The sequence below is a fragment of the Pezoporus flaviventris genome, unplaced genomic scaffold, assembly GCF_033815535.1.
Source record: "Pezoporus flaviventris isolate CSIRO_AGI_PZ_B2104156 unplaced genomic scaffold, CSIRO_AGI_Pfla_v1 ptg000025l, whole genome shotgun sequence".
Classification (NCBI taxonomy): Eukaryota; Metazoa; Chordata; class Aves; order Psittaciformes; family Psittacidae; genus Pezoporus; species Pezoporus flaviventris.
Window position 1 is genome coordinate 5,022,876 of NW_026892573.1, and position 16,657 is coordinate 5,039,532.

General features: G+C 41.2%; 1 protein-coding gene across 8 annotated transcripts in view; it reads right to left on the minus strand.

The window, feature by feature from the left end:
• Window positions 1-16,657, minus strand: part of ENOX1 (ecto-NOX disulfide-thiol exchanger 1) — a 371,562-nt gene that overhangs the window by 5,167 nt on the left and 349,738 nt on the right. For all 8 annotated transcript variants that reach the window (XM_061457317.1, XM_061457316.1, XM_061457310.1 and 5 more), the window contains one exon: window positions 1,883-1,985. In XM_061457317.1, coding sequence (XP_061313301.1) covers window positions 1,883-1,985 — 103 coding nt within the window. The remainder of the gene's footprint in view (window positions 1-1,882; window positions 1,986-16,657) is intronic.

Below are 16,657 nucleotides of genomic sequence, written 5' to 3' on the forward strand. Positions count from 1 at the left end.
TAATCTTGGATTTCATTTTCCCTCAAATACTGGCCATAGGTGAAAATGATTAGGAAAATTTAACTCATTTTAGACTATCTTTGCAAAGAGCACCTTTTTTCCTCCTTCGTTTTTCTAATAGCATGTACAAACTTCTGATCCTGCAAAGGGAGTGGCATGTTTTTAATTTTATACCATGGCAAGTCCTAGCAGCAGTTGCTTTGTTTGTGCTGTGATATAAGCATGCACACAAGAGCTCTTGAAGCAAAAGCCAAGACCATCACACTTGGATGGGTTGACTGGAAATCCAATTTGTATTCAAATCACATTTTACCAGTGGCATTGCGTTTGTTATGTGTATTCCCAAGGCTTTTCAATTCAGGATGTTCAAAGCTAGCTCTTTCATATAATGTAAATAAAAAATAATTTGAAAATATTTTGTAGTTTTTGACTGGAATTCCATGATAACTTTTTATTAACTGTTTTCCTTTTGAGCTCTTTTCCTCTAACGCAATATCGAATTTTGTAAAATATAGACAAATGTAGCAAATGGATGGAGGCAAGGCTCATTTTTTCCTTGCCACACCTGAACATGCTTCAGAGGAAAAGATAACATGAAATCCATCTTGAGAAATCTTTTGCCTTTCAACTGTAACAATAAGCCAGTTGTGGGGGTATTATGACCAGTAATACCTGGACTGAGATTAGACTGTTTATCTGAGTGTGCCACTGAACAGCTGGTGGATGGAACCCACTTTGGGACACTGCCACCACTTGTCACAGTGAAATAACGAGTGACCCAGAAAAAAAGTTTGTTATTCTGTTCTTAAAATCCCACCCTTCCTACCCTTCTCACAGAAGTTATCTTTGAAAAGATCAAACACTGCAATTCAAAGTTCCACATTTTATTATAACAAGCAAAATAAAATCAATTCATGCATTTCTGTATGTCCCACTGTTCCACATCTCACCAGTCACACAAGTTTGTGTACTTTTAAACATTTAAATACTTTCTTCACTTTGAAATGACCTTTTTTGGTCTGAACTGTCTGAATCCCTGACCCAGCAATAAGCCAGCTACTTTCCTGGTGCTTAACAGATGCAAATGAGTTGCATCTAAACAAACTGAGGTAGTTCTGGAACTATCACCTACCAGGATACTGCTGATTTTGTGAAAAGACCAAACCATAGAAATGAAACCTGTTTTTTCAGGTCAGCATTCCTGTGAACTGCAACCATGCCATAAGGAGCACTTTGGACCGTGGGACTTCAGGCTCTATGAAAGCCAAACTGAAACCAAGCCCACTAAAACCCACTGAAACCAAACGCAAGATATGCATGGATATCAATGGGGCATGTTCCCTCCAAGGATATCATGGGTACAGGCAGCATTCCTGTGTGGCTAAATGCCAGGTAGCAGTTCGCTGGCCCACTGCCTATAAGCTTTTAGCTTTTATGCACTCTTCATGTCAAACGCATAAATCTGGCTTGCTTAATACATCCAGTATACATAATTTTTGCTTGGTAGTTTATTAATATTATTTCTATTCCCTTCTTCTTCACCATTTTGTCTAATAATCAGATAATATGTTATACAAGTCTACCCTGCTAATCTTGATGTAAATAAAGTCTTCATACATTCATGCTGCAAACCTAAATGCAGATCCTGCAGTTTTCTTCCTACCTGACATCCTTTCTTTAAACTACAGAATTTTTCAGAACTGAACAGTTCACTTGTATTTTGGGATTTCTCATACTAAAAGCCATTATGAATACAGATGAATATTAAAAAATATCTTTTTTCCACTTTTATTAGCATAAAGATGCATGTAAACACACATGCAAATGAGAAACTTATTAAAAGGCATTTTGTTCTCAAAATTCTTTTTTGAGGTTATCTTACCTATTAATAGTGCCTCTTTCTCTGATTTTAAACCCGGGCTTCGTTTCTCTGAATTCTTTTCTCTGTCTTGGTTGACCAGTGCTACTGTCAATACATTGATTTCCTATAAGGTTTAAAAAAAAACCCAAACAAAACAGGTGGTCATGTAGATTTCATTTACTTCAATTAAACCATTCTGCTTCCTTTCAACACTGTAAAAAAGACCACTACTTTAATTCACATCTAAAGACAAGACAATTATAAATAATTGATTTGTTTGCAGAATATTAAGACACTTTCTGAAATACCTTTATGCCAAGAGCTGCCAAGAAGAGAAATTTTGCTTGTGGACTAAGTAATAACTTTGTTGTTAGTGCTTCTTCATTATAACAGCTTGAAAAATGTGCCATAAAGTGTGAGGATGGTCAGAAAACTCACATTTTCTCGCTATTAAAGCTGTAAACAAAGACTGCCTCTAGGGAACATGGATAGAAACATTCAGCTGCAGCTGTAAGAGTAAATTCACAAGTCACTAGTAATGCTTCTAGCTACTAGAGCGCAACCATCTACCCTGTTATACTCTTCAACCAGTACCTGGCATGATGTTGGCCCTTGTCCCAGACAATTCGCAGGAACATTTTGGGGGTCAGCACATTTGAGGGACCATTCCTAACAGGTAGTTTGCAAAAGGCTATCTTGTTTTGAGGACTGAGAGAAAGCCTTAAGGGCAAAGAAGTGAAGGATCCTGCTTTGAGCTCCTTTTTCTGCAACCAGGTGGCCTGAGCCACCCAAACCTCAGCCATGCTAGGTGCTCCACCAGAAGTAGCCAGGCGGTTGTGTGACACAGACTGCTCTTCTCCTGGGTGTATGTGAAGTAAACAAATTATTTCCATTTCAGAGTCATGCAAGTGGCCTCAATGTGCAGTGCACAAAATTCAACCATATACATGGGCTGTTTCCATGGAGCAACTGATATTCAGTAACTCATTCCTTGTTTTGGCAGTGACTCATTCCGCTGCATCTGCTCTGTGAAATGCTCAGCAATTCCAAAGAACCTCGGAGGCAAAGAGCATGGGGGTGGAGATCTGGTGGTATGAGATGGGGCTGTGCAGGAATGGTGCTCTTTATGTTCTGGTTGGGGAAGGTCAGGTAAGCAGCCGGAGGCTGTATGGGACTGGGCAGCCTTAAATGGGAGTAAACTTGCTCTCTTCAGTGTAATGATGTGGCCCATCTAGAACATGCACTTGGGGTGGTGCCTTGCTCCAAAATTCTTGGCAAGCATTTTTGACAAGGAAAGAGAGACACTGGGCTTGGGTTGCTCTAGGGCATTTCTGAAGGTGTGAATAATCCAGGCTAAGAAAAGGCCAAACCTCAAAATATGTCAAATGTGCCTCTTTATAGGTGACTAAAGGATTCATAGCCCGTGCAATTGGTAAAAAGGGTCAGGCCCTTCCTCATTTCCAATTAAAAAACAATACAAAACACCCAAAACAAGACAAACAAAACAAAACAAAGCCACAGCCCCCCCCCCCCCCTCCAAGTACTCTGTGCTCTTTATAGGCTGGCTTCAAGGAGCAGCTGCCCAATACAGCCCTGATGGCTCAGATTGCATCACGGGTTCAAATGTTCCCTTGCATTGCGAAAAGGAGCAAGTTGCCATGTATCAGCTAAGAAACTGCATGTGCTTTTGAGTCACATACATGCATATGCCTATCCTTAGCCCCCATTAACAAGGGGCTCTCACAGACCTTAGCCCACAATGAAGGAGGAGTGACATCCATTGAGTCACCTGTGTGTAGTGGCTGCAGTTGTAGTAGCCAACCGAGGCATGTCTCCTGGTCAGATATCTGTGTGTAGATGTGTACATGCAAGCTAGTCAGCCTTTACTGCCTTTTTAGTCAGTAGAAAGAACATAACTTTTTAATCATATATTTTATTTACTTTAGGTTGAAATAAATTGGACCTTTGAGGTGCCTATTTTGTATTCCTTATTGGCTTCAAAGGGAAACTTACAGCACAGATTTAGACACCTCCAAGTAGGAAGGAGCGTGCAGTTCAAGAGTTACTGTGATTCTCTCTTAAAATAATGGTGTGCCTCAGTGCTTTGGCAGATACATCACCTTGACACTAACACTCCTGTAGTGTTGTAACACACAGGGCACATTATAGCAGCAGGAGTATGCTCTGAGTTGTCCAGTAATGCTGATTCCCCTCCTGATAAGACAAAGGTTAATGCAAATACTGATCTACTGCTGGCCATGACATCCAAGAACAGTGGAAGAAAACCCAGATAAGAAACAGAAATAAGAGAAGTGTTTGCATGAATTTCTCCATAAGGGCGGCAATGACAAGGGGGTTACAGATCAGCAGAACAGAACTGGGTAACAGATTTCATGATACTGCAGCAGAGGAGCAAAGCAGCATATGCCACTAGAGCTTGTATAGGTTCAGATGTAACTTTTGACTCCATCAGAGATAGAGAAGCAGTTTAAAAATAACAATTCATGAGAGGGGAAGGAGAGAGCAGAGAGATGCGTATTTGATAAAACAGGCACCAAACACAACACACTAGCAGTTTCAGATGGGATTAGAAGTTTTGTCAAGCAGTGATGCAGAGAAAGAAACTATATTCCCATTGGGAGAAACGAACAGATGGATTCTCATTTAATGCCTAGATCTGAGCCTGTGCAGAACATTTTGTATGATTTATAGGACAGTGTAAATGGATGCTGAAGGAAGTCACATCAAGTGTTCCTTAACTGTGTGCTGGTACAGGGGATAAAAAAGTAAAAAATTGGTTATGGGTGACCACGAGGCAACTAAGAATGGCAAAAGACTAGCTTAAGAAGAAGGCTATTGGAGGTCTGAAGAGGAGAGAGTTCTGCCATTCAAAACCACCCGCCTCACAGAACATGATAAATTGGACAACTCTGAAGTATTTAGCTGCCAAAATAAGCTTGCAAAGGCCAAGAGAAAATACAGGGTGTGCATGGTCACATAAAGGATTCAGGAATTAATAGTGATTTAAGAGAAATGGGCATAATTGTCTCTAAAAAACAAGTGTGAAATTCACCCAGAAACCTGGCTAATTATAATGCAAGTGAAAACCTTAAGTATCTGACTACACACGGCAGATAAAATCCAGTACCTATGAAGGCTCTACAACAAATCCTCACACAGTTAATTCACACATTTTTAGAGGCACTACTTATGCCAACCCACAGAAACAAGACTTTCAAGAGTACAAAGGTGAATGAAGCAATAACTAATTGGAAAAAAACAGGTCATGTCTCTGACATGAGAAAAGAGCTACTGTCACTAGATGCCTGAGAAAAACAATTTAATATATACTACATTACAGTATTCCCTTTCTTTCCTGGAGACCATCCTTTATTTGGCAAATTATATTTTCTGAGGTCCAAAGCAGTATTCTTCAGTCTTCTTGCATTATAAAAGGAATATTTTGTTACCATCTGTCAGCTACTACACTAAAGGACAAGAACACAGCTGAGCACATGCAAACCAGTACTTATTAGGAGCAAAATGACCTTGCAATAACCAAATACAACATATGAAAGGCTTAATCCAGGTTAAATCACACCTGGAGATCATTAGAAACCTATTCAGTATTCACAAATTATGTCAGGCATCTGAGAACATGGAGGCCTGATTTGATGACAGCTCCAGAGCTGCTCAGCATGAATGCAGCCGTTCTTTGTGATGCTCTCACCATTGCCAGCTTGGAGCTTTTTCCTGCAAATGATGCTTTCATCCATCAGCAGATGATGAAAAGACATGAATTTCCCTTGATGAACTCTATGATTCTGCAGACACCCCTTGGGACCAGCATTTTGATTCAGGGCTTCCTGCTTTTGAGCCAGGAAGGGAAGGACAGAGAGAGGGTCTTTCTGGAAAACTTTCAGGAGAACTGAGGCTCAGAGGACAGCCCATAACATTTTTCTCACACAGACTATTCATTTCCACGGCCAAACCTCTGTTACTACAACTGATGCAGAGCTGATGGCTGTGGAGAGTCATTTATGTCAGTTTTAGCACATGGATGTATATCTCAGCCATGTCCTGGCTGCAAGGTGGGACAGAAGTTAGTTTTGTGTAATTCTTTCGTGTACCATGGCTTCTTTTGGAAGCAAATGCAGAGGCATGGGCAAGCAGATTGCTCCAAAAGGTGCCTAGTCTCACTGTCCACTGTGGCCCACCACAGAGCACCTGGGTCCAACACTGTAGACAGTAAATAAGAGCATGACTCCTGACAGCTGCACTTGCCAAAGACACACACAGAAGTCCTGAAGGGTAGAAGAGATGTGGTGACTTTCTACAGAGGACAGTCACAGGTACTTTAAGAACAAAAGGCTAGCTTTGCACTCTAGGGGACTAGCAGACCAGAAAGCCCCAGATATTTAGGCTGGATGACTTAGGTTTTTCAGTCCTTTGGTTTCTTTTTTCCTCATATGGGAAAATGTTAAATAAAAAGTTCTCATCCAGACATCACTAATCCTCTACAGGTCAGTCTTGCACCAGTACAAAAAAGGCAGACACAATATAAAATGAATGCTCTCAGGCTTCTATCTTTAGCAAAAATGGTTCTCTTTAGTCTAAAAAGTTCTGTGATCACCTAAAAATGGGAGGAGTGAGGACTTGTCATTCTCCATAAATGCTAACCAAGAGCTGAGCAGGGATTCAACAGTAGCTGCCCTACCTGGAAACTATTTCTGCCACAGTGCAGCTCAGGGCTCTGCAGATGGGGTTTAATGAATGTGACACTGAAGACAACTGGCATATGAGCAGGATGCAAATGACAAATATCCAAAAAGCTGAAACACTCCCTCTGCTATCTGGGTAATTCAAATATTTGATAATTACTGTTAAATCTAGGGGGAATGATGACTGCTTGCATTTTGTCTTCAAAGACCTCATTCCCTTTGTTGTTGGATTCTGAAGAATTGTGTGGTGAGGCGGTAAAAATAATATTGTGCCCTCTGAAAGACCAGTAAAAAATGAATCCTACCGGACTCTGGAAGAGTTTGCAGGATATATTGGTGTTTCCCTTATATGTACAAAGCCAACTGTCTGAGGCATTAAAACAGTAGCAGAAGAAAAGACTAGATGTTGGACACAGCAGGCATATGACAGAGCAGCTACTGAATGTTGTCAGATGTAAGGGATACACTTTCTTATCAGCGAGGGGATTTATGAGAGAAAACTAGCAGCAGGAGAAAAACTATATATCTGAATCTTAAGCAAAAATCTAGCAGACTATTAACATCAGGCCAGAGAAATGCTGTAAGCTTGAAAAGAAAAGGTAATCTTCTGATTTTGATAGAAGAAAAACACATTCACATGTGATACCAAATCTGCAGTTGTTAAGATCTTGAAAAGCACGTGTATACCTGCTCTGAGCCCACAGAACTGGTCTCTGACTTCAGACATGCTTGCCCAAATTGTTTATTGACAGCCAGGCAGGTTTGCTGATTCTACTGCAAACATGAGTAGAAACTGGCGTGTGACACAAAGACCGCACGTTTTTAATTTATTTTCATTTACCTGGGGATCTCTTAAAGCATGATGTAGTTGTGTTTCCTTTGCTGTTTTTAATTTAAATGTACTTCAGACCCACATTTGAAAATTTAATCTTGCTGTTTTAGCCTGAATGGAGCCTAATTCAATTTCCAGTCAAGTGACTGGAAGCCTTGCAATAGTTTCAATGCACATCAAGTCAGGCATCTTAATTTCTGGGGACATACAAGGTTGAGGTATAGGGCAACTTCTGATACCTTAACATGGTTGTCAGTTGAGATCAGGCTACTGTCCTTGTCTATGTTCTTATCCACCGTAAATGCAAAATTATTCAATCCAAGTTGAGCTAAACTACAATGAAAGAGCTTATTTAAATTTAACTTAAATCAAATTTCCTCGCAAATTTCCTTGCAAATGTGGCAATGTATGAGTACACTCACAGATGGTGAGGGTGACCCAAATGATCACAGAATCACAAAATCAGGCAGGTCACCTTGGGAGGTCTCTAGACCAACTTCCTGCTCCAAGCAGGATCAGCTGCTGGGGCAGAGCACATGGGTGTGCAACAAGGGGCAATAGTCCAGTGTCTGGATAAACCTCAGCAGTTTCTCTGCAACATTCCAGGTCTGCGCCCTCAGCAAACCACATGTGGAGTGTGTCATCAATAGAAGGGTGCCTCTATCCCCTGCAGAAGGGATTTCCCAGCTACTATCAAGTGCTGCTTCCTCTTGATACTTGTGATTAAAGTTCTGTCGCCATGAGCACAAAGAAGGACAGAGGCACTATCACAGATGGGGAAAGCCCAGTAACCTAAATAGTCATCCCCTGACCCAGCTTTTCCCAGGGCTGTTACAGGAAAGCATCAAGCCTCAGGGGTCAAGCATGACACCTATCAAGAGCAGGCAATGGGAATGTTCTCTGCATCATCTTACAGACTGAGGAGGTTCTGCCTATATGGATATGGGAGTTGCTATGGGATGTAGGGGAAGAACATCTTCAGGTTGTACAAGACTTAGTTGAGGGTCCTTAATAGGGAACGAAAGGCAGGAAAAGAGAGGGATCATGGTTTGGGAAGGGGATAAAGGGGCTAGTTGCATGTAAACAGGTTCCTGGTACACTTGTCTGGCCATTCCATGCCCTGATCAGTGCATTACATGTGTTAAACTCAATTTCTAACTCTTTTCTTGCATGAGGAACTCTCTGTTCTGTGTGCATGGAGGTGTGTGAGTGGGTCTGAGCACAGTAGCTGGAGTGGGACCAGGTGTCAGAGGGCTGTCTGGAGTGCCACAGTTAGAGAGACCAGCATGTGTGACATCTACTGCTCTGTGACCACTGATGAGCATCAAGCCAGACTAGACACTGAGTAGGATAATAAGCTTGTGAGCCATGTATTGAAGTAGCCATAGATCTGGGATGGAACTAGAAGAGATGGGAGAGACTATGCAGAGACACCACATGTGACTTAGTGGAGGGACCAGGGAGTGCAAGCCAGCAGCTGGGACAATGTGGGATCTGGGGAATGACTAAAAGATCCTGTTTGTGTGTGTGTACATGAGAGGCAGGGGACAGTCACAGAATAGAATGAGAGTCAAAGGACAGTTACTGGAGGTATCCACACTGTATATATGTTTAAGTCTGCATGTATATTTCCCACTAATAGAACTTTATCCTGATCATCCAGAAAGAGGAGCACTGTGAGGCCAACAGTATTGTTTCTGTTTATGAATGCTGAGTCTGCGTTGATCTGCGCGGCAGGCCATGTACATTTGTATGCATGTCATGCATCTGTTGTATACATGTGTTTATGCACATGCCTGTGGGGAATACATGCTCAGCACTGGTGCAGGTTGGTTGCATGCAGCTACAACTACCTCGCCTCTGCTGGGCTGCAAGATTCAGGAAATCCTGACAGCAGCAATGCTTGGTTTGGGCCAAATGGCTCTAATTCTTCCTTCAACTGAGTTTGTTCCCCTTCATGGGATACTACAGCACTGTGCTGTAATGTGACATGGAAATTTGGTTGAGTGTCTGAACACTCACACTAACTCAAAATTCTCCCGGAACGCTGCGTATTATACAGCTCTCCTTCCAGCATGTCCTCAGTGACCGTTTCTGATTATCTGCTGACTAGTCCTCTAAAAATACTCTAATGACTAGAAAATTGCTCATAATCTTTAATTAATATAATTCTCTTGTTGCTGTAAATGAATTGATCTTCTGCTGGCAAATTAACTACTTCCTAGAAACATATTTTACACACTCCTGATTCTACACAGCCTAAGAGTTGATTTCTGTAAAGTGGCTGACATTAAGTTAGGTGGTCTTGCTGACACTGCCTCTGTGTAGAGAGGTTTTCTGGCCTTTTCTATGTGTGCTAGAGTAACTAGGTTTACAGTAAAAATTACAGTGTTGCATTACATATAAAAAAATAAGGCAAGGAGTAAGGCATCTAACCATCTAGTCAAAGCCAGAGTTCTCACAAGCAGCCTGTGCCGCTTTTAGAGTTAGCACCAGGTCAACATTCAGTAAAAAGAAACCCTTACTTTCTGGTATCTTTATTTCAGGGTCTCAGAGGATTATTCTCTCTCTGTTACTTACCCAGTGACGCAGAAGAACATATTTACCATATGCTACACTGCTGGTGAATGTGACTGGTCTATCATTAGAAATGATACACCTTTTCATTCATATCAAGCCTAAACTTGAGAACTTATTTTGTGCTATGCAAGAAACCACTACTGGTTTTGTCAGCCACAGCACAATGTAATTGCTTTCGAAGTACACTAATATAAAAATTTACTTTTGAAGTACACTAATATAGAATTCACCAATTCAAGAGTAAATTTAAGAGTGTGCTGATATAAAAAAAATAAAGGGTTGAAAACTGGTTTGAAAAACTATCTGGCATTACAATTATAGAAACAACAATGAAAAAAATTAGAAGAGCGAACATAAGACCTTGCAAACAAAGCACTTCAAACACACCTCTATGGATCTAGTATTTGTTTGTCTGATTTATCCTACATTGTTTTCAGGAGTGAAGATTAATTGTATTATGGTGCTCTCGACATCCTACTTTTCTGATCCATTTGCCAGAGAGATGCTTTTTACTTTTTCATTACAAAGCTTTCACTATTATAACTTTCACCTGCTGAGTTTAGGCAACTAGCAATAATCTGAAAATGCCTTTCTCATTGGAACTATCTCTTTATATTGCTCTCATTGTATTTGTGCACATCTATTTTATGGTAATGTACATATACAAAATAGAGATGACTAATATGAAAGTTACTTCATGCTTATTTTTGAAAGTATGATCAGGTTGCTTCATTTTCTAAAGCTGGATTTATGTGTAGGTTCGTGATGAGTTAACACAGATGTTTTATGTGATGCGAAGGTGGTTGTTTTGCAAGTGAAAAGGTAATTGTCATTTTGCACACCTTATGCTAGGGAATTGCAGCAAGCCCATGGTTAGCTGAACGAAAGCATCACCTGCCTACCAGCTCTGCTGAAGTCATAGTAGGAGGGGATAGTTTATGTTTACTTGAGACTGAGAACTTATGAAAGCCCTTTCAAAGTCTTTAACACAAATATTGCTCCAGCAACCTCCTAAAGAACAATGCCCTTCTAAGAAAAAGTTAAGGAGAGGAAAAAAAGGTAATTTGTTTCCCTCCTGGGATGTGCAGAATTGTTTTGGAAATGTCTTTGTTGAAATAAAAGGAACTACTTTGGGGAAAAAAAAAACAACCAACTTTAAATATTTTCTGAGACTAAACAGTTTTCAGAAAAGATTTGTATTTGAAAATTATTAATTTAAGGCATACGAAACAACAGGGTAAACCCCTATTCACAAGAATCTCCACATCTGAATATACAGAAAATACTTGAAACAAACATTTTGGAGCTCTCATTCCTTTAGATTGGATCATGATTAGGACCACAAACTCTTCCTAAGGAGAAGGACTTGGGGGTGCTGGTTGACAAAAATCTCAACATGACCCAGCAGTGTGTGCTCATAGCCCAGAAAACCAATCGTATCCTGGGCTGAAGCAAAATGAGTCAGGTCAAGGTAGCAGATTGTCCCCCTTTTCTCTGCTCTTGTGAGATCCCACCTAGAGTATTGAGTTCAGGACTGGGGCCCCAACATAAGGACATGGACCTCTTGGAGTGAGTCCAGAGGAGGCCATGCGGATGCTCAGAGGGCTGGAGCACCTTTCCTATGAAGACAAGCTGAGAGAACTGGGCTTGCTCAGCTGGTGAAAAGAACCTTGGTAGAGAGACCTTAGAGCAGCCTTCCAGTACATAAAGGGGGCCTGCAAGAAATCTGGAGATGGACTTTTCACAAGCACATGCAGGAGTAGGACAAGGGGAAATGGTTCTAAACTGAAAGAGGGTAGATTTAGATTAGATATTGGGAAGAAATTCTTCCCAATGTGAGGGTGATGAGGCACTAGAAGAGGTTGTCTAGAGAAGTGTGGATGTCCCATCCTGGAAGAGCTCAAGGCCAGGTTGGATGAGGCTTTGAGCAACCTGGTCTAGTGGAAGGTGCTTCTGCCTGTGGCAGGGGGATTGGAACTAGATGATCTTTAAGGTCCCTTCCAGCCCAAACCATACTATGATTCTAAGAGATACTCCTTGAGATACTTAAGATACCTCTAAGAAGAGATATCTCCTTGAGATACTGAAGTTCCTTTCTTGCTTCCGTCACTTTTTGCTGTCCTATTCCTTGAAGGACTTTAGCAAGTTGGAGGGAACATGAATTTGGTGTGCAATGCCCAGGAATGCAGCACCAGGCTTGTGGCTAAAGCACAGGCAGCCCATCATCCTTCAGGTGGCTGCAGGGGAGCCTGAGTGCTCTGACAGCCAATCTGCCTTGTACACTGTGTGGGTTAAGCACACAGCTGTGTGGGTTAAGCACACAGCTGCATATGCTGAATGCTGTTCCTTACTAGAAATGATGGGCTGACTCCTGTATATTTGTGCAGTATAAATACTCTGTGAAAATGCTTTGGGATGAAAGGCTGCTCATAGTGATCAGATATTATTAAAATGTCAAGTAGCTCTGGGCATTGAAGAACTGTTTCCCCTGGAGCTTATATGAAATTTAAAGTCAGAAACTTTTGTGACTTGCCGAGTAGGTGGCTGATTGGGTTTTATCATTTTGTCTCAGAGTTCTCTCTTCTCCTCCCCCAGATGACAGGAATTCACTCCAATCTCAAGCCAAGTTATGATGCTACTCTAACACTTTTAATTAGGGACATGGGAAGTGGTGTGATTTCTTTCTGCACATTAACAAAGGGGTTATTGGTACAGTCCAGATCTGTTTCAGATAGCACACTTTGTGTCAGAATATACCTAGGTCTGCTGTAGCCATTTGCCTTCCAGCTGAACCTGTGACACTCCCACAGCCTTAGACTGTAGCTGAAACCGCAGAGACTGTGATTCAGCAGGCAGAGTTTTGCACTGTGCTAAGGAATCTATACTGCTGCCCTCTAACGTGCTGAACTGGGCTGGGACAGCCAAGGGAGGACTCAGGGGAATTTGATTTATCAGTATGTAAGAACTTCTGAAGGCTGAACAAGTTCTTTGATAGAATGGTCCTAAAGAGCCAGTTAAACTCCTGTTATTTTTCAGGCCTCACAGTATTGAATTCATGAGTTGGCCATTCCTTGCGCCTGCTGTGGCAAGTAGGAAAGCTGCTGATCTGCCAATGGTCATAGCTGCTTGAATTTTTCACACTCCACGTACCTTAAATTTAAGGAAATTAGAAGAAATGAGTGATGGAAGGGCTATAAATAAATGCCTGACATGAAAAAGGCAGGGAGTAGAAAGAGGCGCAAACACACCTCACCCCTTGTGCTGGCCCCACCAGGACATGAATAACCCAAATACATAGAGTGAATGGTCTCTGTAATCTCTGGGGGCTTTACACGCCACTCAAATCAGGGTACAGGGTCCTTGCACCTTCTTCTAATAACAAAACCAGCCATGACAAGAAACCAAACCCCACATCTCTCTCTTCTCAAGGGGCTACCCTCATCCCTGCACTGCACCATTACTCCTCTTTGTCCTTTTTAGAAAATTAACTGCACTTGTGACATGAACTTATTAGTTGACTGAATACAGTCTTGCAAAGGGGAGCAGTTAGAACAGAGGGGCTGAAGAGAGCACATAACCCATGCTCTTCTCTGGAAATGCCATTTGGAACCTTCTCGGGTGGAGGAAAGATGCCAACTTCTCTGTAGGAGGGTACATTACCCCTCAGCTTTTGGATACAGAAAGGCTGCCAGCACTATCTCCCTACCCTCAAACATACCCAGTTGTCAGCACCTCACTTTTTGCAATGCCCACTCACTCCTGTGTGCTCTAGAAGAGCCTGCTGCAAGGGCCCCAGTGGTGTCAAGGAAGTTACTCAGTGACTCATGCCAGCAGACTGAGGTTGAGGTTCACAGCATACAAACCTGGGAAACTGGGATAGAAAAGAAACACACATTTCCTGATGTGTGCAAGCCTTATACTGAGCTTTTCTAGCCTGTAACTTTAGGCCCAAATTGCCCTTATAATAGCATGTTAAGCATATTTTTTATCAGGAGCCTATGTTGTTGTGGGAGGAGAAAGCCTTTTGAAGAGTGGGCTAGTCAGGAAACGGCTGTTGTACTCACAATGAAGTGAAGCAAAAGCATCTGCAATCACTTGGGATCTTCATTATTAAAGGTGACCAGCTTTTCTCTCATAGTCCCAAACCACTGGGATGATCTGAGCAGGCACTGCACTCTTCTAGCTCCTCTCCTCTTCCTGTGTTCAAGAACCCTTTTCCTGTTACCTGGCTCAATGTGAGGCAGTCATACCCCATGGAGGTACCCCATCCTATGGCAGATGTGTACTAACACATACACTGACACAGGACATTCAGAGCAGGTACCCTTGGCTGCTTCCCTTAAAGTACAAGAACTGAACTTGTACTTTCCTGTAAAAGGACAGTAAAGTACAAGAACTGAACTCTGATGAGTCTGATGGAATTACAGGCTTCTCCAAAAATTGAAGTGGGTTAGGTTTTTAAATCTTTGCCTGTCTTGTTGGAAAAATGAGCCTCATATGAGTCGTCTTTACTTGTCTTTAGTAGAGATCATCAGTGATTATCCTACTATGTGAAAACATAAGACTAGGGTGTAGTTAGGAATAATATCACTTTCAATGTAGCATAAAGTGAGCAGTTTAGTAAAACTGTTTAAATATGTCACTTAAATTAATATTTCAATTAAGGGAAGAATACACATCAAATCTAAGATGCTTGGTTGAAGTGGAGGAATGCTCTGATAACAACTGCAAGGGTTCAAATGGAAAAATGAATCCCTACTTAATATTATTGATTTCATGTCTGGAGAAAACCCCACAGAATATTGTGTCCAAGCTGCTGGAGATGCTAACTGGAGGCAGACAGACGAATGAGGTCAAAGTCATCACTTTGTTCAAACAATGAAACTCAAACAGAACAAAATGCTGGTAAAAAAAACTTGTGTTGAAATCAGTTTTTCTCTCTCAAATTTTAGGCTGATGAGAATTTAATTATTGACTTCAACAGAGTCAGGACTTCACCAAGCAACCGCAGTTTGAGCATTCAAAATATTTCTGTGATCATGACTCACCTCTTGCTTCAGTCTGAACTTGGAGGACTGATACTCTTGACTACCATTTTATGGCATATCTACATAGGAGTTTTTCACGAGAGTTATCTAATGAAGGCAGATAACTGACAGTGGAGAGCGCCAAACTCCTGGAAAAAGATCACTGAGTACTTCTAAAATAAGGCCTGGTAAAAAAAGAAATCTCCTTTCTCCATTAACAATAGAGGGATACCATGGATATCAACCTTTTCACCCCTAAAACAGGGATATATTCATCAAGGCTATATAACTTACTTGCATGCAGTGCCCTATGTATCTTGAACTCAGCAGTCAGCAAGAGGAGAACTTTGATCAAAACACAGAATTAACGTGTATACAAAAAGGCTCCACAGAAAGACACTGACCTTGCAGAAAAAGTGAAGGAATAAATTGCCTTTATGGAGTTAGCCACAAAACATATGATTAGCATTTTCAGTTTGCAAAATGTTCTTTACTTGTGCATACCTCCCAAGCAAGGTGTTTTTTCATGTTGGGACTAATCAGCTTCCAAGACTCTGGGAACATCCTGGAAGAGGATTATATCTGAAATTATAATTGTCTGTTGGCCATTATTTTCTCTTCAGCTAAGACAGAGATGTGAATTAAGTATCATTATATGCAGCAATGAAGAGGAAATTAAAAGGGGGGCAGATTAGGAGCAAGAAGCAATCTTTTCCTAACCACACGGCTGAAGGAAATGAACACTCAGTGACAGCATGACACAGTTCTGGATGTTGAAGCCTCTGTTAACACCAGGCCAGGATCTCGGGCTCCATGTACCACTTGAGCCTGACATTTGGCCTTTCCTGACACCGAGTATAGCTGGGAAATGTCAACAGCCATAACAAATATTAGTGCATGTATCTGGCAAGTCATTCATGAAACATCCTCATAACTGTTTACAAAAGCTTGTAAAATGTTTTCCTTTCTGTAAAAAAGTAGATATAGTAGCAATACACTAAGATTTCATTTTCTTTCCCCCCACTCAGATTTGTATGTGAACTGCCAGGGCAGGGAGGGTGACATTGCAATTGCTTCAGCCTCTTGGTTAACAGTGCTCAATTCTCCCACCAAAACTAGAGAAAAAAGTCTGGTCTATTTATAGTTTGGGCACAATTCAGGGGTGATTTTTTTTTTTTTCCAAAGGTGTCCAGATTCTTATTTCCCTTTCAGGATGCTCTCACATAATGGAAATGTAGAAAACATACCAGGATAGGTCTAAGTATAAATTTTCATCTGTATCTGCTTTTACGAAGAAAAATATTTCCAGGTTTTCTTTTAAGAAATAATATTTTCTAATGTAACCCTAACCTTGTATGATGCAGACCAGTGCCATTAGCAGAAAAGCTGAGAACTGCAGAAAACAATATTTTTAAGACTACAATATGGGCTTTCTTGATGTGTATGCAGTGTGCCTGAAGCTTCCACTGTACTTTCTAGGAGCCTGATTTTCTGCAGAGTAAGTAATCTAAATATGCCACAGTGTGAAGATTAGATATAGACATACGTTGCCATTTTTCCTTACCAACACCTCCTACTATTGCTCAGCATGTAGAGGTATTTCATTTTCTGAATTCAACCTGTCAACTGTAACAAA